Source organism: Platichthys flesus, chromosome 17, assembly GCF_949316205.1.
Source record: "Platichthys flesus chromosome 17, fPlaFle2.1, whole genome shotgun sequence".
Lineage (NCBI taxonomy): Eukaryota > Metazoa > Chordata > Actinopteri > Pleuronectiformes > Pleuronectidae > Platichthys > Platichthys flesus.
In genome coordinates, this window is record NC_084961.1 from 15,423,730 (window position 1) to 15,447,136 (window position 23,407).

The 23,407-nt window shown below is 40.4% G+C and overlaps 2 protein-coding genes across 2 annotated transcripts; both read left to right on the forward strand.

The window, feature by feature from the left end:
* The first annotated feature begins 46 nt into the window (after positions 1 to 46).
* On the forward strand, positions 47 to 10,181 carry LOC133972404 (macoilin-1-like). The gene is made up of 11 exons (XM_062409842.1): positions 47 to 292; positions 1,244 to 1,385; positions 2,599 to 2,725; positions 2,890 to 3,013; positions 3,148 to 3,326; positions 4,257 to 4,800; positions 5,054 to 5,212; positions 6,161 to 6,343; positions 6,742 to 6,862; positions 7,536 to 7,710; positions 7,979 to 10,181. Exons 1-11 carry the CDS (start codon positions 213 to 215, stop codon positions 8,179 to 8,181), a joined length of 2,037 nt encoding a protein of 678 aa, XP_062265826.1. The 5' UTR covers positions 47 to 212; the 3' UTR covers positions 8,182 to 10,181.
* An 8,646-nt stretch (positions 10,182 to 18,827) lies between these two features.
* LOC133972741 (eukaryotic translation initiation factor 4 gamma 3-like) lies at positions 18,828 to 22,907 on the forward strand. The gene is made up of 7 exons (XM_062410320.1): positions 18,828 to 19,040; positions 19,732 to 19,884; positions 20,183 to 20,380; positions 20,990 to 21,139; positions 21,227 to 21,460; positions 22,154 to 22,258; positions 22,788 to 22,907. Exons 1-7 carry the CDS (start codon positions 18,876 to 18,878, stop codon positions 22,905 to 22,907), a joined length of 1,125 nt encoding a protein of 374 aa, XP_062266304.1. The 5' UTR covers positions 18,828 to 18,875.
* Positions 22,908 to 23,407: the final 500 nt, after the last annotated feature.

The following is a 23,407-nucleotide window of genomic DNA, read 5'->3' on the forward strand; positions in this document are numbered from 1 at the left end:
GACAGGGAAGGAGGGAGGGGGGGTGAGTGTCGTGAAAGGGGGCGGGGCCTGAAGCGGACTGTTGTTATTTATTTCTTTGTTTCATGTGAAGAAAACAACAACAGTGGCGGAGGATCGAAGCAGCGACGACGACGCGAGGATGAGCGCATGACGCCCCCAGCCTCCAGCCGCCGTCACCGCACCGACAGCTCCAGCGAATCTCCGGGGGGAGGATGAAGCGGCGCAATGCGGACTGCAGCAAACTCCGACGGCCGTTGAAACGGAACCGAATCACGGAGGGTTTATATAGCAGGTACCGAGAGTGGGCTGACGGCTGGCTGGCGGGTGGGTGAGTGGGTGGGGGGGCGTGATTGTGTAACAATGGCGCCTCTCTGCATATGTTGAAGACAGCGACTGCAGCCGCAGCTTCAGTCATGTCTCTGCACAATCGGAGCTACGAGCTACACGAGCGTGCTAAGCGTTGAGTCACAGGCCCGACGCGGCTCGCGGAGCGTCTCGATCGCAAATTGCTCCGAGCTTAATAAATTCATATTCTGGCTAAATTAAAATTAAACGTGGCCGGGAGACTTTGCGTACATTTTGTACTTTACGTCAATGCCTTCTGTTGTTGTATTTATATTCGTTTTTAAAAGATGTAGCTGAAAAATTGGTGCTGAATGTACTGGTGAGAAGAAAACGTTTTGTTCTCTGAGATGACAACGACGGCAATGTCAAGGGGCGCTCGTTTTGAGGTGCGGGGTGACGCCAGCCGCCGGCGGGGCTCTCACCTGGGCTTTGTCTTCCAGAGGTGTAAATAACCAATCACCGCCAAACTACACCGGGCTGACTGAAGCATATTAAACGCACATATTATTGACACAGTGTGTTTTCCTCTACACTGGTTGATGGCCAGTGAAGGAAAATAAAGCCGTTTTACAAGCATGTCTAGACATGACACTCTAAACATGCATTCTTAGCCTCTCTCTCTCCCAACCTCCTCTCTCACTTCTCAGCTGATAGCGGATCTATTTCAGTTCCTTCTATCACAGCAGCACATCTTAAACTTGGAGATTTCTATATTTTCACACACGACCGCGGTTGCCTGGTTATTTCTCTGTATTCAAACCTGGTGTGACCTTCAGGTTACATGGCACGACTGTTGTATACACCTGATGTCTTGTTACCACCTAAATCCTCAATAAGTGTTGTGCAGTTGCTCCTGGTCGTCTCACGCTCTCCTCTCCGTCTTGTCCTCTCCCTGCAGCACCTTCCTGTACCTGAAGTTCCTTGTGGTGTGGGTTCTGGTTCTGCTGGCCGACTTTGTGCTGGAGTTCAGGTTCGAGTACCTGTGGCCCTTCTGGCTTTTCATTCGCAGCGTCTACGACTCCTTCAGATATCAGGGACTGGTAAGTGTGTTGTGTGTGTGTGTGTGTGTGTGTCTCCAGTCAACACAGAACAGAATTACACCAGGATGCAGCAAAGAAACACACACAGACTCGATAAGAGTTATTGTCCAATGTTTAAGGGTTCACTGTGTAGAATTCAGTGATATCTAGTGGTGGAGTTGAACACCCCTCAGCTCACCCTCTCCAAACATGCAAGAGAACCTGTGGTCGCCTTCAGTTGTCCTAAAAACTCAAAGGTGTTTATAGTTTGTCCAGTTTGGGCCACTGTAATAAATATGGCTGCCTCTGTAGAGAGGACCAGCTCCCGGTGTAAAGATATAGTTTTTCATATAAAGGGCCCAATCTAGGGAAAAGAAAACAACAATTTGTACATTTAAGACAAAACACACTAGGATTATTCTATATTCAATTTCTGCCAATAGATCCCTTTCGCCTAAATCTTATACAATTACCCTTTAGGTGGTCTCTATTTGCATTGTGCTTTTCTATTATCAAGTCCAACTCAAATCACTTTACTTTACAGTTTTGGCATTTACACACACACGTTCATAAAGTGCGTCACTTTCACTCAAGGGCAAGTAGAGGCTCAGTATCTTGCCCAGGGACACTTGGGGTGTGGGGGGACTGGGATTACTACCCCTTCCTTCTGCTGAGTGGACAACCTGCGCTAACTCCTGAGCCAAAGCTGTCCCATAATTTAGGCAATAGTGCCTTGGCGCTTAAAAAGACACGATAATTGAAGTTTGACGGTAGCAACCAGAAACTTTTAATTAAATACTAAATATAATTATGAAATGATGTGCAGTTGCTATTACCTACCCCGAGAAGGTTATGTTTTCACCGGTTGTCGTTTGTTTGTCAGTTTGTGTGTTTGGAAACACAATTATGTAAAAGCTCCTGGGCTGACTCCCACAAAACTTGGTGGATGCAGTATGAGTCAGGGAAGAACCCTTTAAAGTCTGCTGCGGATACATGATTTTTTTGTAATCACTCTCTTTTACATTGCGAGATTGACCATATTTTGATGTCATTTCTCACTGATTTCTGTGGGAATAATTTGTGGATTTTACGGGGAAAAAATCTGAAATGTTGGCAATTTGGTCCAGCTTGATCTAATTTTAGGGGACTGTTGGGCCTTAGTGGTGGTAAGCACTCTACTGAGTGCCAGTCATGTTACGTACTGAATCGTCTTTCTCATTTCCTCTTCACTCAGGCGTTCTCTGTCTTCTTCGTATGTGTGGCGTTCACATCGGACATCATCTGCCTCCTTTTCATCCCCGTCCAATGGTTGTTTTTTGCCGCCAGCACCTACGTATGGGTCCAGTATGTCTGGCACACGGGTGAGTCCAAGTTTTCGGAGGAGTCTTTTCCTTTTTTTTGTCTGCCAGCCAAATGGCCACTTTCTCCTGAAATAATGTGTGAACAAAAAATTCATTGCTGCCAAGTTTCTTCTGTGCTGGCCCTAAAAGTGCTGATGTATTTTTTTCCCCCTACATTCATGCAGAGAGAGGAGTCTGTCTACCCACTGTATCGCTGTGGATTCTGTTTGTGTACATCGAAGCTGCCATACGTTTCAAAGATCTGAAGAACTTTCATGTAGACCTGTGTAGACCCTTTGCTGCGCACTGGTAAATGTCTCATTGTTTAATCTGTAATGCACATGGGAAGTAGAAAAATATCCATTTTACTCCAGCACATCCTGCCTAAGAGGATAATGATATGTTTATCAAAAGTTGACACTGTGTTTCTCTTCCCCTCCCAGTATCGGCTATCCAGTGGTGACGCTGGGCTTCGGGTTTAAGAGCTACGTTAGCTACAAGATGCGACTGAGGAAACAGAAGGAAGTGCAAAAGGAGAACGAGTTCTACATGCAGCTTCTACAGCAGGCTTTGCCTTTAGAGCAACAGATGCTGCAGAGACAAGAGAGGGAGGCAGAGGAGGGTGAGAGATGCACAAAAGAAAACGCATGAAACACAACACTCATTACGCAAAGCTAAAGGGCATATAAATACATATCTTGCAGACAAGACGACTCAACAATGACTAGAAATGGTCGACTGATACAGTGCACATATTTTTACAGAGCTACAAAATCTCTTCATAATACATTCATCTTTTTGAAATTTCACACTGGGATCTTCGCACTTCTGATCCAGATCAAGTAAAAAAATCTACTTTAAGTTCAAAGTTTATTTTACAAAAGAAGTAGGAGCAGGAAATAGGAGGTCAAATGCATGGACAGGTAACTTAAGTTATCATTATGAACCCAATTGTGGAAATATAACTTTACCATTTGTGTTTATATATCTTTCCTAATGTTTACAAATAGTTCTCTATGGTATTACATTTTTAGGGGGAACTATGTGTTGAGACTGCAAGTCAGTAAATTCTAACATATAACAAGTAGGAGGCTTTAGCTCTGTGATTTTACAGGAGAGTTGTTTCTGTGTAGTGTAATTACCGCTAAAATTAGGGCTGCATTTAATGATTGTTTTCATTATATTCATTAAATTTGTGAAATGTAAAAAACAAAAATAACATGCTGTCATTTGCAATTTCTCAGAGGCCAGGTGGATCACTTCCATTAGTTATTTTGCACAGCGGTACAAGACCTACACATATTAAATTTGCTGTTAAACACAGTTAAATAGAGTGTTCATGTGGTTATTCGCATATATAACAAGGGTTATCATCATGATATTAATCAATATAATTAATGAAGAGCATTTTCTTTACGTTTTGCAATCAGCAGCTGTAGTTTTTGGTACTTTGATGCCAGAATTTGTAGCAATTTAAATCAGATTTCACTTAACTTTGGGATTTGGTTAGCTTGTACATTCACTAACGCTTCCTGTGCTCACTGTCTTCCAGCTGCTTTAGCTAAAGGGATCTCAGAGGTGGAACCGCCAGTAATATCCCAAAACGGAGCTCCACCTGGAAAGAAGAGCACATCTGTCCCGTTACCAGAACTGGAGTACAGGGAAAAAGGAAAGGACAGTACTGCCAAAGAGCGCGAGGGCAAAAAAACTAACTCTGTTGGAGTCAATAACAACAGTATTATACACACACTGGACTCCAAACTACAGGAGACAGAGTATATTGAGAACTGCGTCGGGGCAAAGAGACTAAATAACGACCTGGCTGGAGAAAATACCCACGCAGACACTAACGCACACACTACTTCGAAGGAGGAAATGAGTGGTGCGGGAAAGAACTATAAAAATGCCAGTGGAGCTGCGGGCAGCATTTCCAATTCATCTCCACGGAATCACAGCTCTACCAATGGCAGCGTGCCGCAAGGCTCATCGACAAGTAAGAACGAGAAGAAGCAGAAAGGGGCTGGGAAGGGTCAGAAGGATCCGGCGGAGAATTGCATTCCCAACAACCAGCTGGGCAAGCCAGATGCTGTAGTACGGTAAGACTAACACACACACGTACCGTTTGAAACACATGCTTCTTTCTACTGTAAATCTTGTGTCTGGTTCATTGAAAAGTTGATGTTATTAACATTTAATATTTGCAAGCATTCAGCAGCAGTTTCATTGTACCTTCAGTTTGACACTTCGAGGATACTAGTCGATGCTGTCATCCCCTTCCATAGCATAAGGAAACAAGTTTTTCTATATTGCCTGTGGCCCTCTAGCCCTCTCTTCTTCTCTCCTTTTAAGGTTGGAGCAGGATGTAAAGCGACTGAAGGCAGATCTCCAGGCCAACAGGCAGCTGGAATCCGATCTGCGGAGTCAGCTGTCCTCTATGAGCAGCCAGGACCGCAGCCTTCGTTCTGAACTGGGCCAGATCCGCCAGGACAATGAGCTGCTTCAGAACAAGTGGGTGCATCTGCAGTCTGCACACCCACAATACTCACCTCTACTCTAACACCAAGTTAATATACAATTAATGGGATTATCGATCTTGAGATATCAGCAGATATTATGAAAAGATTGGATTATATTACCAAATTTGAATTAGCTACAGCAGCTGGTTACTGATGGGCCATGTGATGGTCAGTGTGTAAATATGGCCAAAAAGATGCATTAAACTGGAAGCATTGGAGACTTTTATTTATAAGAGGGATACTCAGTGTTTTATCATTGCACATCCTTAGAGTTGTGGGATTTTCAGACAACAGGTTTGATTGATAATGGTCAAAATTAAAGGAGTAGAGGCAGAGAAACTTCAACATTATGTCTTTAATGTGGGCCAAGCAACCAAGCTGGATCCTACATTTTACCTCTAGTGAATGCATAGGTCTTCCCAACTCCAGAGTTCCACAGTGTAGAAATCTTTTTACTTGTTATGTTTCTAAGCAGAGTTGACCCTGATTATGTCTCAGGAGTTTTTTTGTCAAATATTGTAAAAATTCCATCGCAGAACATGATTTAGAATTTTATGTTTTCATTGGCTGAGTCATACATTGCACTACAGCAAAGGTGGCAAACAAAATGTTACACCTTATATGTTATAATAAGTCTATAAAAAATATTAGGAAACTGTGTTGGAAAATGTTGACAATGGCGGGCTGCCACAGTCTAAGTGATTAATAGGAAACACCAGATATTTCACTCTTAAATGAAAATTTGATATTGTACCAGATAGGTTACTATCATGGCAACATTGATATATATTTCACATTATAAGTGACTACTTTGACCATCCGATGGCGCTAGAGGAGGCTTTTAAAGTCTAGTCTAATGCATGAATACTCTAAATATTCAATTCTCAATCTCATACCCTTATGATCCAACCTGCTTGACCATTTCCTCCTCACCCCTCAGGCTCCACAGCGCCGTCCAGGCCAAGCAGAAAGATAAGCAGACCATTTCCCAGCTGGAGAAGAGGCTCAAGGCTGAGCAGGAGGCTCGGGCCCTGGCTGAGAAACAGCTGGCCGAGGAGAGGAAGAGGAAGAAGATGGAGGAGGCCACGGCTGCCAGAGCTGTAGCATTAGCTACTGCCACTAGGTACTAATTCAATTAAATGATATGTTAACCTCTGAACCAAGGAATGCAGAGCATCAGTACATATTTCAAGAGATTAGTCTTTGTCCCCTCTGACAGATGAAACCAATGTAAACTCATTTGTGCATAACTCAATTAAAATGTAAAATAATGTTGCCTGAAGCTGCAGGGGGGGTGTGATAGCTTCATGGTTCCTACGACTTCTCATCACTGGCTGAGCAATAAGTGTACTTTCTTCAGTAGGGATTGCTTAGTTGTTGTTTTTTTATTTAACTAATTATATAAAGTGTTGCATACAGCATTTAGGTACAAGTGTACCATATAATATGTTCCCTCTATTTTTTGACTATACTTTTTGCCTATTCACAATTTAATTGCTCTTTTTCTCCTTTATTCCACAGAGTGGAGTCTAATGACTCTCTTCGCGTTCGTATCAGAGAACTAGAGACTGAGTATAAGAAGCTCAGCTTGGACATGAAACTTAAGGAGGAGCAGATTAGGGACCTGGAGGGCAAGTGTCAGGTAAGACTGACTATTTTTCATTAACATAATAGTTTATGTTTGTAAATGTGCACTTACTTGGTCAGTCATAGCATTGAAAAATATATCTTCTTTGTACTAATTCCACAAATCACTGTCTGTCCGTATGTGGATTGCACGTCTCTGGAATCATTCAAGTTATTGGCTTTACACTTGGCATGTATGTATTTTTAAGGGCCCAAGGAAGTGCAGTATCAAATTTTGGCGCAATATAGACATGCAATAAGTTCAATGATGAAAAACAATCTAATAAACAGGTGATCAGAGTAGCAGTTTGCTGGGACTCATAATGAAGTTGATGTTGTCACCTTCATTTGCCGTAGCTCAATTAATTGAAGGTTACTTTAATGGTTTCAGAAAGAGCTGCAACCTAGTATCACCACAGGCCAAGCAAACAGGCAGGTTTAGAGCAGCTCCAAATGCTCTAATGTAATTAGCTATATTTACCTGTAGCTATCTAAGAGCACTTCAGTTTCTAAGAGCACATGATCCTTTGAATAAAATTTGATGCTGTTTAAGTTTGAGCTTTTGGTGTAAATAAATCAAGAGGCCCTCTGTGCCATATCAACACTAAAAGTATAATATCCACAAGAAATAATGTGTTTTGTAGTGTGACCACACATTTATCTAATATCCTATTACTCTTACCACACAGGAGCTGAGGAAGTACAAAGAGAATGAGAAGGACACAGAGGTGTTGATGTCAGCACTGTCAGCCATGCAGGACAAGACCCAGCACCTGGAGAACAGCCTCAGTGCTGAGACCAGGATCAAACTGGACCTCTTCTCTGCACTGGGAGATGCCAAGAGGCAGCTGGAGATAGCACAAGGTAAGTGGGGACTGTGGGGATACAGTGAAATGAGCATTGTAGAAGCTACAGAATCTGTCTTAAGGGTGGAGGTGAGCGTGCAGTGTCCTCGAGTTCTCAGTCAGGCTCCACCTGCCACTCCTCCAAATTTGGGCATTTCTGGTTTCAAAAATCTTCATGAGCTAAAATACTATTTGAGTTCTCAGGGATTCAGTTTGAAAGGTCATGTGTATCCCCCCCACTCTGTACTATGTGTGATTAACGTCTCTTCATCATCCATGTCCTCCAGGCCAGAACCACCAGAGGGAGCAGGAGATCGCAGAGCTGAAGCAGAAGATAGCCGAGGTGATGGCGGTGATGCCGAGCCTGTCTTACTCGTCGGACAGCAGCAACCTCAGCCCCGTCACCCCGCACTACTCTTCCAAGTTCATGGACAATAGTCCCTCCTCCCTGGACCCCAACGCCTCAGTCTACCAGCCCCTCAAAAAGTGACTCTGACGTCCACACTTTGTGTCAGACAGAACTTTTTCTCTTTCTTTATTTCAGTGACGTTCTCAGTTCCGGCTTTTTGTTTTTCAGTTTACCAGCCCCTCACACACACAAACATTCACACACACACACACACACACACAAACACACACACACACACACACACACACACACACATACACATACACATACACACACACACACACAGTGCACACAGCCCCTCTATATATGTGTACTTGGGTGCGATTTTGGTTCTATTGTGAGAACTATTATTTTTAGGGGGTTGTGTACAATCAGATTCTTTTTGTTTTTACTATTGAGTTTTGGGATTTAGCCATTAGACGGCATTATCTGTTTAAAGGGGGAGAAAGGAACATGCAATTTGTCGGCCAAACTTTAACTTAAGAGCCATCATGCATCACGTCATGTCAGTCTTCTTTTGCTGTACAGTTTGAATCCCCCCCACAGCCATACTCACTTCTATATTGAACTCACTCCCAGACCTTTTTATTTGAAAACAACAATTGGCCTCCATGATCGTTTATATAAAGACAGAAGACGTGTTTAGATTTGTAAAGTAAAGCCAGGTGTGAGATACATGAATGTAAAACTATTCATGTTTTGATATTGCCATCTTATCAAATCAGTGATTGTTTGTTTTGTAACGTTTCAGTTCAGTTACACCAATGTACATTTCCTAGAAGATAGTGATATTGAGCAGGTACACATTTGCTATATTCTTCAGATATTCTAGTACAATTTTGCCCCTTAATGCTGGAATTTAGTAGATTCTCCAGGATTATTAGTAAGTGGATGAAGCAGATTCCGTTTTGTCCGAAAATAAAATAAAAATGCTGTTCGATTCGAACCTGGCACTGCCAAAAGCGTTCACCTGTTTGCTGCCGAAACCTTTCCTCTCCCTCTGGTCCAAATTAGAACCCGTTACGCCATATTGTCCACTGGATTTAATGATGTCAAGGTAATCAGTTGTTACCATTATTTGAAGATCTTACAGTGCCTTTCAGTTTCTCTTTTTTTTTAGACGCAGAAACCACATACCTGGGATCTAAAAGCATCAGACTTCAAAATCGTCCCTTTTGTCTCTATGGCTGTGAATCGCCTGATTTCTCACAATCCCAAAATTTCAATTCAGTATTCAAAAGTTAAACCAATGAAGTGTCACCTCAGAGAAGTTCGATCGCTTTGAGCTCATTGATCTTCGCAAACTTAAAAGGGAAGACCTTACTTAAGGTGCATGTCATTTCACAGTGACACAGTATTGGTATGCCAGACACCAGCCAAACCGATTGTCTATTATCATGCCCTAGTCTCGGCATTTAGCTGTTTACAAAAATGTACATTAAGATATTGAGGAATGTTTATTGTTTGTTTCTTTTCCGTTCTTAAGTGCCAAGTGTTGATGTTTGGTTTTCATCCATACTTTGATCGATGTAGCTAGCATAAGGTTTGCAGAAGAGTGCTGTCATTTTGTTTTGTTGTCATTAGAACATATTGGGGTGGTGTTGTGTTTACATGGTGCTGGGCTAATCTTGATGACGCAGAAGATGGTCAGTCGGACCGATTGTGTTATTCACTCGTTTATTTATTTGTTCCAGACCTTTAATTGAGAGGCACCACTTTGATATCTCCCATCATGTTCAGTTGATTTCCCAAACGTCCACCAGGAAAGATTCAGTGAATGTGTTGTGTTGGGGAAACGGTTACCCCTGAACCGTTTGACCATGTTGTGCTGTCATGTTTCCTACCTGGGGGAGAAAAAAAAAGTATTTTTTTGTGGATTGCTCTGGCGTTGTGACTTCAGTTCTCGAGTTGCTTTTACAAGTTTGTGTAGAAGGAGGAAAAGTTTGAAAACAAGTGCTTTGTTTTATTTCATCTTTGTTCCACCATGCTTATTTTCTCAAAGTGAAGGTGGCTATGTCACCTTCCTCACTTTGACCATCACTATTAAAGAAAGTCTTGCTGGTGGCAATGCAAGCCGTTAAGTCTGAGTTTGTGTCATTTTCTGTGTGCCTGGTTTTACTCTTTCCAGCTCAAATGTGAACAAATTTTATCTGTGACATCAAAACAAAAAAGCTACTATAGTCAATGTATTTTGATTTTTAAATTTATTTCTAGTTATATTACAAATTTTACTACAGTAAGTTCAACTGATTTGTGTGCCAACCTTTTCTGTCGTAACAATTAACAAAAGTTAAAAGGTATCCAAACAATCCTTTTCACTTTTAATTTCAAGACGTTCTTAGTTCACAAGCTACAATTCCATGTAGCTGACAACCGCTTGCAAGCTGTTAGGGCCCGAGCACTGAATGGTGAGAGGCTCTATTGAAATTTCAAGGATTCTTCTTCTTATTATTATTATTATTGTGACGAAACTGAATTGGCTTTTTGAGGGCTTTAACATGCTGAACTTCTTACCAAACTTTGCAGCAAATTAGGAAGTGTACGTATTAGGGAGTAATTTGAAATGGGTGTGGCAAAATGGCTCAACAGCGCCCCCTGGAACCAGCCCTCAGGTTTCCCCTTGATCAATCTTCACCAAAATCGGAACACAGGTGTATCGTGACCAGTCATAAAAAAATGTCTCAAGGGATATTGTGAAAAATGCAAAAAGGGAACCCACCATTTTCCATTTAGTGGCCATTTAGGCCATATTCCAAATTTTTACTGTGAAGTCAGAAGATAAAGATATAAGGGACTGACTTTAGTTATTCAGTTATTGATGAGAATTATATTAAGATAATTAGTGATAACGTTTTATTGCCTAGCTCCCTGTACTATTTGCAAACTTTGTCAACTCAAGTCCAAGGGCTGGGTCATATATCAAGAAATGACACATTCGTTTTTATTGTAAGTTTAAAGGCAAATTCACACTTGCATACATGGGACAGTTTTTACCCATGAGTGTAAACTTGATGTAGTTATACAAAAACTATTTTAGTTAAAAAATGAAGACCGAGAAAATGAAAATATGATTTGTGGTAATCAAAAACAAGATATTTTAATGAATACTTTGTTATATTAAATAATTAAATAAATAGATTTTAAAAGACATAGCAATGTTGACCCATGTTGTGCTTTAGAAGGATAGTGATACAAAAAAATTTTTTAAAAAGTAAAAAAGGACAAGTGAAAAATTTGTCCTTTTGTGATGAATTTTTGATGATCAAAAACAAGTTAGTTGAGGAATTCTGAATGATGAAATAAATGTATTGCAAATATATTTACAATTGAAACTCCATCGGGTCACTTTTGACCCATGTTGTGTATCAGAGGGTTAAAGGCAGATTTTTCCTCTTGAGTGATGGTATATGTCCTATAATGTGTCATGTTGTTCCTATGATCCTTATGATGTCATCACTCCTTCTCCACTACCTTTCTGAACATCTCCTCGCAACCCACGAGATTGCTACCCAGCTGCGACAGAAGCATCATCAGGTAATTTACCCAACTATATTTCCCCCCCTGCTCTCTTCTTCCACCATCATCACAATATCAGTTTGATGGTACCTGCATGCAAAAAAGGCTCCACAATGGGCCTGAAGTCTTTGATTTGAAGCCCTGATCCACAAATTATTCCATGGTTATTGGTAAAACTTAAAAAATTCTTATCTCACAATGTCAGAAGACAGTGATAAAAACAACTCCCTGGATCCACCTCTTTCACCGTGTAAACGCATCTTTTCCCAGTGTCAGAAGACAAGGATATAGGGGACTGACTTTAGTTTTTCTCTATTGATGAGAATTATATTACGATAATTATTGACATTGTTTTATTTTGTAGCTCCCTGTACTATTTGCAAACTTTAGCTTTAACTTTGTCAACTAAAGTCCAAGGGCTGGGTCATATATGAAGAAATGACACATTCTTTTTTTATTTTAAGTTTAAAGGCAGATTTTTGCTGCTGAGTGATGGTATATGTCCTATAATGTGTCATGTTGTTCCTCTGATCTTTATGATGTCATCACTCCTTCTCCACTACCTTACTGAACATCTCCTCACAACCCACCAGATTGCTACCTAGCTGCGACAGAAGCATTATCAGGTAAATCACCCAACTATATTTCCCCCCCTGCTCTCTTCTTCCACCATCATATCAGTTTGATGGTACCTGCATGCAAAAAAGGCTCCACAAGGGGCCTAAAGTCTCTGATTTGAAGCTCTGATCCACAAATTATTCCCTGGTTATTGGTAAAACTTAAAAAAAAATCATATCTCACAATGTCTAAAGACACTGACAAAAAAAACTCCCTGGATCCGCCTCTTTCACCGTGTAGCCGCATCTTTTCCCACTGTCAGAAGACAAAGATATAGGGGACTGACTTTAGAAATTGTTTTATTGATGAGAATAATAATACGATAATTATTGATATTGTTTTATTGCCTAGCTCCCTGTACTATTTGCAAACTTTGGCTTTAACTTTGTCAACTAAAGTCCAAGGGCTGGGTCATATATGAAGAAATGACACATTCTTTTTTTATTTTAAGTTTAAAGGCAGATTTTTCCTCTTGAGTGATGGTATATGTCCTATAATGTGTCATGTTGTTCCTCTGATCTTTATGATGTCATCACTCCTTCTCCACTACCTTACTGAACATTTCCTCACAACCCACCAGATTGCTACCTAGCTGCGACAGAAGCATTATCAGGTAAATTACCCAACTATATTTCCCCCCCTGCTGTCTTCTTCCACCATCATATCAGTTTGATGGTACCTGCATGCAAAAAAGGCTCCACAAGGGGCCTAAAGTCTCTGATTTGGAGCCCTGATCCACAAATTATTCCATGGTTATTGGTAAAACTTTAAAAAAAATCTTATCTCACACTGTCAGAAGACAGTGACAAAAACAACTCCCTGGATCCACCTCTTTCACCGTTTAACCGCATCTTTTCCCAGTGTCAGAAGACAAAGATATAGGGGACTGACTTTAGTTATTCTTTTATTGATGATAATTATATTTTACGATAATTATTGATATTGTTTTATTGCCTAGCTCCCTGTACTATTTGCAAACTTTGGCTTTAACTGTGTCAACTAAAGTCCAAGGGCTGGGTCATATATGAAGAAATGACACATTATTTTTTTATTTTAAGTTTAAAGGCAGATTTTTCCTCTTGAGTGATGGTATATGTCCTATAATGTGCCATGTTGTTCCTTTGATCTTTATGATGTCATCACTCCTTCTCCACTACCTTACTGAACATCTCCTCACAACCCACCAGATTGCTACCCAGCTGCGACAGAAGCATTATCAGGTAATTTACCCAACTATATTCCCCCCCCCTGCTCTCTTCTTCCACCATCATCATCATATCAGTTTGATGGTACCTGCATGCCAAAAAGGCTCCACAAGGGGCCTAAAGTCTTTGATTTGAAGCCCTGATCCACAAATTATTCCGTGGTTATTGGTAAAACTTTAAAAAAAATCGTATCTCACAATGTCAAAAGACACTGACAAAAACAACTCCCTGGATCCACCTCTTTCACCATGTAACCGCATCTTTTCCCAATGTCAGAAGACAAAGATATAGGGGACTGACTTTAGAAATTCTTTTATTGATGAGAATAACAATATGATAATTATTGTTATTGTTTTATTGCCTAGCTCCCTGTACTATTTTCAAACTTTAACTTTGTCACCTAAAGTCAGAGGGCTGGGTCATATATGAAGAAATGACACATTATTTTTTTATTTTAAGTTTAAAGGCAGATTTTTCCTCTTGAGTGATGGTATATGTCCTATAATGTGTCATGTTGTTCCTTTGATCTTTATGATGTCATCACTCCTTCTCCACTACCTTACTGAACATCTCCTCACAACCCACCAGATTGCTACCTAGCTGCGACAGAAGCATTATCAGGTAAATTACCCAACTATATTTCCCCCCCTGCTGTCTTCTTCCACCATCATATCAGTTTGATGGTACCTGCATGCAAAAAAGGCTCCACAAGGGGCCTAAAGTCTCTGATTTGAAGCTCTGATCCACAAATTATTCCCTGGTTATTGGTAAAACTTAAAAAAAAATCATATCTCACAATGTCTAAAGACACTGACAAAAAAAACTCCCTGGATCCGCCCTTTTCACCGTGTAGCCGCATCTTTTCCCACTGTCAGAAGACAAAGATATAGGGGACTGACTTTAGAAATTGTTTTATTGATGAGAATAATAATACGATAATTATTGATATTGTTTTATTGCCTAGCTCCCTGTACTATTTGCAAACTTTGGCTTTAACTTTGTCAACTAAAGTCCAAGGGCTGGGTCATATATGAAGAAATGACACATTCTTTTTTTATTTTAAGTTTAAAGGCAGATTTTTCCTCTTGAGTGATGGTATATGTCCTATAATGTGTCATGTTGTTCCTCTGATCTTTATGATGTCATCACTCCTTCTCCACTACCTTACTGAACATTTCCTCACAACCCACCAGATTGCTACCTAGCTGCGACAGAAGCATTATCAGGTAAATTACCCAACTATATTTCCCCCCCTGCTGTCTTCTTCCACCATCATATCAGTTTGATGGTACCTGCATGCAAAAAAGGCTCCACAAGGGGCCTAAAGTCTCTGATTTGAAGCTCTGATCCACAAATTATTCCCTGGTTATTAGTAAAACTTAAAAAAAAATCATATCTCACAATGTCTAAAGACACTGACAAAAAAAACTCCCTGGATCCGCCTCTTTCACCGTGTAGCCGCATCTTTTCCCACTGTCAGAAGACAAAGATATAGGGGACTGACTTTAGAAATTGTTTTATTGATGAGAATAATAATACGATAATTATTGATATTGTTTTATTGCCTAGCTCCCTGTACTATTTGCAAACTTTGGCTTTAACTTTGTCAACTAAAGTCCAAGGGCTGGGTCATATATGAAGAAATGACACATTCTTTTTTTATTTTAAGTTTAAAGGCAGATTTTTCCTCTTGAGTGATGGTATATGTCCTATAATGTGTCATTTTGTTCCTCTGATCTTTATGATGTCATCACTCCTTCTCCACTACCTTACTGAACATTTCCTCACAACCCACCAGATTGCTACCTAGCTGCGACAGAAGCATTATCAGGTAAATTACCCAACTATATTTCCCCCCCCTGCTCTCTTCTTCCACCATCATCATCATATCAGTTTGATGGTACCTGCATACAGAAAAGGCTCCACTAGGGGCCTAAAGTCCTTGATTTGAAGCCCTGATCCACGAATTATTCCCTGGTTATTGGTAAAACTTTAAAAAAAATCGTATCTCACAATGTCAAAAGACCCTGACAAAAACAACTCCCTGGATCCACCTCTTTCACCATGTAACCGCATCTTTTCCCAATGTCAGAAGACAAAGATATAGGGGACTGACTTTAGAAATTCTTTTATTGATGAGAATAACAACACGATAATTATTGTTATTGTTTTATTGCCTAGCTCCCTGTACTATTTTCAAACTTTGGCTTTAACTTCGTCACCTAAAGTCCAAGGGCTGGGTCATATATGAAGAAATGACACATTATTTTTTTATTTTAAGTTTAAAGGCAGATTTTTGCTCCTGAGTGATGGTATATGTCCTATAATCTTTCATGTTGTTCCTCTGATCTTTATGATGTCATCACTCCTTCTCCACTACCTTACTGAACATCTCCTCACAACCCACCAGATTGCTACCTAGCTGCGACAGAAGCATTATCAGGTAATTTACCCAACTATATTCCCCCCCCTGCTCTCTTCTTCCACCATCATATCAGTTTGATGGTACCTGCATGCAAAAAAGGCTCCAAAAGGGGCCTAAAGTCTTTGATTTCAATCCCTGATCCACGAATTATTCCATGGTTATTGGTCAAACTTAAAAAAAATCCAATCTCACAATGTCAAAAGACAGTGACAAAAACAACTCCCTGGATCCACCTCTGTCACTGTGTAACCACATCTTTTCCCAGTGTCAGAAGACAAAGATATAGGGGACTGACTTTAGTTATTCTTTTATTGATGAGAATTGTATTACGATAATTATTGATATTGCTTTATTGCCTAGCTCCCTGTACTATTTTCAAACTTTAGCTTTAACTTTGTCAACTAACGTCCAAGGGCTGGGTCATATATGAAGAAATGACACATTCTTTTTTATTTTAAGTTTAAAGGCAGATTTTTCCTCCTGAGTGATGGTATATGTCCTATAATGTGCCATGTTTTTCCTTTGACCTTTATGTTGTCATCACTCCTTCTCCACTACCTTACAGAATATCTCTACACAACCCACCAGATTGCTACCCAGCTGCGACAGAAGCATCATCAGGTAATATACCCAACTATATTCCCCCCCCCCCCTGCTCTCTTCTTCCACCATCATATCAGTTTGATGTTACCTGCATGCAAAAAAGGCTCCACAAGGGGCCTAAAGTCTTTGATTTGAAGCCCTGATCCACAAATTATTCCCTGGTTATTGGTAAAACTTGTTGGAAAATGTATATAATGCTACTTTGAACTTTGCATTAAATATATGCAGAACGCATTCAGGGGGTTGTTCGAGTCTGACACGAGACATTGTGTAAAGATTCTGCTCCAGAAAATGCATTTTTTTTGTTATTAACACATCAGGACAGGTTTTGGCCCTTGACATCTATAACATCTCTTTTGCATCCTGACATGTATATATGTTTTTCTCACTTTTGCGTCCATTTCCTGTTAGAAACATCACCAACATTTCTGCACATTTTCCTTAGGAACCGGTTGGAAAAGTTCCAGACAGTGTCCGTAGCAACTGACACAGAAAATTCAGTTATCATGTACATGTCTGAAAACAGCTAGATCTGCACATGGTGTCAGTGTCATTGGCTACACTAAATGTTTCAATGATTGTTTCAAGCCTGACTTACCTGACTTAAGTCTGAAGCCGAATCTTTAGCGAAAGGGCTTTTAGTTTCGATTTCAACTCTGTTCAAGAGGTGTGTTTCTTTGGTCCCATTAGACGGATCGTGACCGACTTCTCCATTGGCAACTTAAGTTCATCTGCAAACTTTTTTAAGCTTAAGATGGAAACGGTAACCATCATGCATGACTGCGTGGTCAAGCTGCTGAACAACAACGACGAAGAGTCTTTCGAGTGTCTATGCAGCCTGCTCACCACCATCAGCAAAGTCCTTGACATAGAGGAGGCCAAGGTGAGCTTGTGGTAGTTAATTTGACATATATCTTACATTTATTTTATTACAGCCTTAGAAAGGTCTGAAGGGCTACAGATTGAAAGCTTTGAATATAATCTACAGGATAATATGCGGCTGGTTTCCCTTTCCAAAATTGAATATTCTGAGAAATGCGTTGTTTGCAGGGATGAAGATGTGATGTGAACTTTTTGTCAGCAGTGTTTTTGACATTAGTGCAGCCGAAGATCAGTTCATGTCTCTGCTTTCATCCCACTGAGATGTATTCTTCTGCACGTGTCAAATAAGTTATTTAAGAGGTGATTCTGATTTACAAGGGGACAGTTTCAAAGACATAAAAGAGAAAAGTTCCGGTGTTATTCAATCCCACAGCAGCTAATTTACAATTGGTCCACTCTGTAGAATAATAATATCTGCAACCTGCTATCTGGTAGATTGAATGGAGACATGCTGAACATGAACTTCAAGTCTCAAATTAACCGTCTCTCTCCCTCTGTGTCTCACCAGCCTCAGATGGATCAATATTTTTACAAGATTGGAAAAATCCTCACAGAAGGGAAGATTTCATCTTGTATCCGGTTGATGCTGCAGGATATTGTAGACCTGAGATTAGTGAGTGGATCTGTGAGTCACACAGTCAAATTTTTCAAAATAAGATGGATTTTACCACAGAGATTTATTTCAACATAATACTATATATTCTGGTCATATTCTGTTTAACGAATATCTACACTGCTGTTGTTAACGAGATCTAACGCTTTTTAGAAGGACTGATAAAGATAGATACATAGATCATGGCAAACAAATGTAAGAAAATTCCATAGAATCAATGAACAGGAAAAAATAGAAGAAACCTGAGGAAAACGTGACAACTATTGATCTTTATTGAATTCATGAGTTTGTCAGGGAATATTCCTCTGTGATTGACTGATTTCTCTGTTTATGCCTAAATGTATCTAGCACAGTGTGATCAAAACCACAATTGCTCCTAATTTCTCTGATCTGTCAAAGATAAAGAGCAAAGAAATTTGTTTAACACTACAGAATCTGTCTGATTCAGGTTTGAAGTCATTGTGGTTCTGTAAATTTTTTTTCTTCAGCACAACTGGGTGTCCACAGGACCAGACCAGGGTCAAAAAACCATTGATCCCAGCCACAAGGTGGCAAAGATTGGAGATCAGGAGGAGCCTAGAAAAGTGCAGCAGCATCTCCTCTCCAAAGAGACCAAGGGACAGCCAGGTCAGGCCTGCAGTCTAAATCCTATTTAAGGCTTAGAATCACATCAACACAGCTATAGTGACTCAGGAAGCCAGTCTGTAGACCTCCTGTCCCTGTAGCCTGTAGAGATGATATTGTTCCCAACAGCAGACAGGAAGCCCCCTCACCCCCCCCACCCATCTGCTAACTATAATATTTCATCTTGTAACGCAGCATGCAACAGAAACAGTCAGAGATGTCACTCTGGCTGCCACTATCACAGCCGTTTGACTCCACTGTATTTCCTGTGAACTAATCTTAAACGTGTATGTCCCTGTTTGTATGTGTTTGTGTTTTTTTGTGTGGGTGTGTCTCCACAGATCCAAGTGAGCAGAAATATCAGGGCGTACAGGGAGATGAGCCGGGCAACACTGTCCCAAAGAAGAAGGACAGCAGGACCACCGTCCCCAACAAGAAACCAACATTCTCCGAGGTGAGACGAGCTGTCCGAGGCTTCGACACAGATCTTACCATTCATACAGGAGACGTGAAGCTGCTATTTCCTCTCTGTCCCTCATAGTTGATTTGCTCATATTTCTACACTGAGCATATTTCTACATTGAGCAAATCTGGTGGTGTTTCTATGGAACACCACCAGATACCATGTGGTAACTGGTGGTGTTCCATAGAAACTTAAATCGTTGTCAGACGTAACCTCCGGGTAAAATCTGGAGAATTGGCTACAGACTTCAAACATTTAAATTACTTGAGCTGAAATTTTTATTAATGATAGTTTGATCTGAGAGATTTGAAATGTGCATTTGAAAAAAAGCTGGAACCTAATGCAGAGTCAGGACTTGTTAAGATTCTGATGTATAATCAGAAACATATAATATTTTATGATTCATACAGATATTGGTAAACAAGTTTCTTACTTTTTCTACTTATTACTGATAAAAGACTCATAACAGGGGCATTTGTGTCGATTCATTCATGCTTCTCCCTCACGCCCAAGATTTTCAGTATGGCAGTGTAAGAGAGGGTAACCTAAATGATATTTATGTTGCCTTACTTATGAAACTCACACAAACTTAAACACTGGAATTGAAAATCCGTTATTTTGGCTAATTTAAAAGATATTGAATCATGGTAATAATACTATTTTCCCTTTCTTCCTGGTAAAGGTTATAAACCGTTGGGCGCAGCGACCACAACCCAGGGAGATCATCGTGAGCCTGTCTGTGGATCAAGTTGTTAAGCCGAAGACATCAGAGAATGCCCTGACACCAGGCAGGAATAGGGAAATCCAAGCGGAACCAAAGTCAAAAGGAACACAGGTACGACCAAATATACACAAACGTTAATCCACAAAGCAGTGGGCACATATAGAAATTACATATACAGACTTTACTGATAATTAATGTAAGTCTACATGACAGAAGAGTTTCAAAGTATTGGAAATTCCAGTAAAAATGTTGTTTAAATCTGTAAATATAGGAAAATCATTGTGAGTATTTAATTTCCGTATTACTAGTAACTTTACAATAGGACTAGTTTTTCATGTGGAGCGAGAGATCGGTCTTTGTGCTTGATGACCTCAGAGTTTAAGTACCTGTTATGACCTATTCCCATCAGGACCTGTTCAAGAAGGTCCGCAGTATCCTGGACAAGCGGACGCCTTATAAGTTCAACCAGCTGATGAAGCTGGTGACGGACGTGACCATCGACACGGAGGAGCGGCTCAAAGGAGTCGTGGACCTCGTGTTTGAGAAAGCCATCGACGAGCCCGTCTTATCGGTGGCCTACGGGAACATGTGTAGCTGCCTCGCCGAGGTAAGCAGGTTGCCTAGTTGATCAGAGAAGTGTGTCGACTTTGGAACGATAGAGTCTTGTGTTTGTAATGTAATTGTTTGAATTGGATTTAGAGCAGTACATAAATATAGCTTTTTCGTAAATTACCGCATTCACCAGATGCAGTAAATGGATCGATTGGATAATTATCAGCTCGGCCTTGATGCAGAATAATGCTGTGAAAAGCAACACAATTCAGTAGAGTGTGATGATGAGGTTTTATTGTTTTGATGCCTCTAGAGTCTACACCAGACGACACACACTATTTTTAAGGAGTTTGAAAATCAGTCACAAATAATCCTTTAAACCACAATTTATGAAACGTGCATATCCTTTATTATAGACTCTATTAACAAGAGCTCTAGAGAAACTATTACATGTTCTGTCTGCCATCATTTGATAAAATAACCTTAAATATATCAGTCATTCAAGTCGAAATAATCCAGATACGAAAATGTTAATTTGTCGATATATAAAATCAAATGTTAAACCCGCAGAAAACTCCAGTTTTTTAAGGGTTAGTTCATTACTAATTTTATTTTAATGCTTATGTTCTCTACTGAATTCATTCCACTTACTGTTCATGTGCAGCTCAAAGTGCCCATCCCTGATGAACCCAATAGCACAGTGAGCTTTATCAAGCTGCTGCTAAGTCGTTGTCAGCAGGAGTTTCAGAAAGACAACGAGGATGATGATGTGGTAATAAGGACGAAGCAGAAGAAGCTGGACTCTGCTGCACGGGTAAGTGTGACACTGGATCTTTACCGAAACGTCTTTTAGTTTCTGTTTCAACTCTGTTCAAGAATTTTGTTTTCTTGGTCCCATTAGAAGGATCGTCACCGACTCCTGTTAGAGCTACAGGAGTTCAAGGATATTATCCGGCGGCGTTCAATTGGCTTCGTCAAGTTCATCGGCGAACTGTTCAATCTCAAGAAGATAAAGGCACCCGTCATGCATGACTGCGTGGTCAAGCTGCTGCAGAACCAAGACAACGTGTCTTTAGAGTGTCTGTGCAGCCTGCTCACCACCATCGGAAAGGAATTCGACTTAAAGGAGGCCAAGGTGAGCTGGTGGTAGTTCATTTGACATAAATCTTAAATTTATTTTATTACGGTCTTAGAAAGGTCTGAAGGGCTACAGATTGAAAGCTTCGAATATAATCTACAGGATAATATGCGGCTGGTTTCCCTTTCCAAAATTAAATTTTAAGAGAAATGCATTGTTTGCAGGGATGAAGATGTGATGTGAACTTTTTGTCAGCAGTGTTTTTGACATTAGTGCAGCAGAAGATCAGTTCATGTCTCTGCTTTCATTCCAGCGAGATGTATTCTTCTGCACGTGTCAAATAAGTGATTTAAGAGGTGATTCTGATTTACAAGGAGACAGTTTCCAAGACATAAAAGAGAAAAGTTTCGGTGTTATTCAATCCCACAGCAGCTGCTTACAAGTAGTTTATGTGGAAATGGGAATATTTATAACGTGGTAGTTTCCGCAGCACGGAGCTTTAATGGTGAACGTTTACAGTGAATTGCCTCTGTTTGTTTCTGGCTATTACGGTTTTCATGCTGCTGTTGATTAAATGTTCCGGTTTCATCCCGGGCGGTCAGGACTGTTCCAAGTGATAAACTGGACAATTGGTCAACTCTATAGAATAATAATATCTGCAACCTGCTGTCTGGTAGATTGAATGGAGACATGCTGAACATGAACTTCTCGTCTCAAATGAACCGTCTCTCTCCCTCTGTGTCTCACCAGCCTCGGATGGATCGGTATTTTTTCCAGATTAAAAAAATCGCCAGAGAGAGGAAGACGTGCAATCGTATACGGCTCATGCTGCAGGATATTGTAGACCTGAGATTGGTGAGTGGGTCTTCGCGATTTTTCTTTCATTTGCACAATTGTAAAGAGTCCAACAGTCAAATTCTTCAAAGTAAGATGGATTTTACCACAGAGATTTATTTCAACATGATACTATATATTCTGGTCATATTCTGTTTAACGAATATCTACACTGCTGTTGTTAACGAGATCTAACACTTTTTAGAAGGACTGATAAAGATAAATACATAGATCATGGCAAAGAAATGTAAGAGAATTCCATAGAAACATGAACAGGAAAAAATAGAAGAAACCTGAGGAAGAAGTGATAACTATTGATCTTTAATGAATTCATCAGTGTGTCAGGGAAAATTCCTCTGTGATTGACTGATTCCTCTGTTTAAGCCAAAATGTATCTAGCACAGTGTGATCAAACCCACACATGCTCCTAAATTCTCTGATCTGTCAAAGATAAAGACCAAAGAAATCTGTTTAACACTACAGAATGTCTACACTACAGTCTGATTCAGGTTTGAAGTCATTGTGGTTCTGTACATTTTTTTTTCTTCAGCACAACTGGGTGTCCACAGGACCCGACCAGGGTCCAAAAACCAGGAGGAGCCAAGAAAAGTGCAGCAGCAACTCCTCTCCAAAGACACAAGAGACAGCCAGGTCAGGCCTGCAGCCTTAATTCTCTTTAAGGCTTAAAATCCCATCGACACAGCTATAGTGACTCAGGAAGCCAGTCTGTAGACCTCCTGTCCCTGTAGCCTGTAGAGAGGATATTGTTCCTAACAGCAGACAGGAAGCCCCCTCCCTCCCTCCCATCTGCTAGCTGAGCTATAATATTTCATCTTGTAACGCAGCATGCCACAGAAACAGTCAGAGATGTCACTCTGTCTGCCACTTTCACAGCCGTTTGACTCCACTGTATTTCCTGTGAACTTATCTTAAACCTGTATTTCCCTGTTTGTTTGTGTTTTGTTTTTTGTGTGGGTGTGTCTCCACAGATCCAAGTGAGCAGAGAGAGCAGGGCGTAGAGAGAGAGGAGCCGGGCAACACCGTGCCTATGAAAAAGAACAGCAGGACCACTGAAAAGAAATAAGCTGCTATTTACTTTTGAAGATTTGAAATGTTTATTTGAATTAAAGCTGCAACCTAATGCAGAGTCATGACTTGTTAAGATTCTGC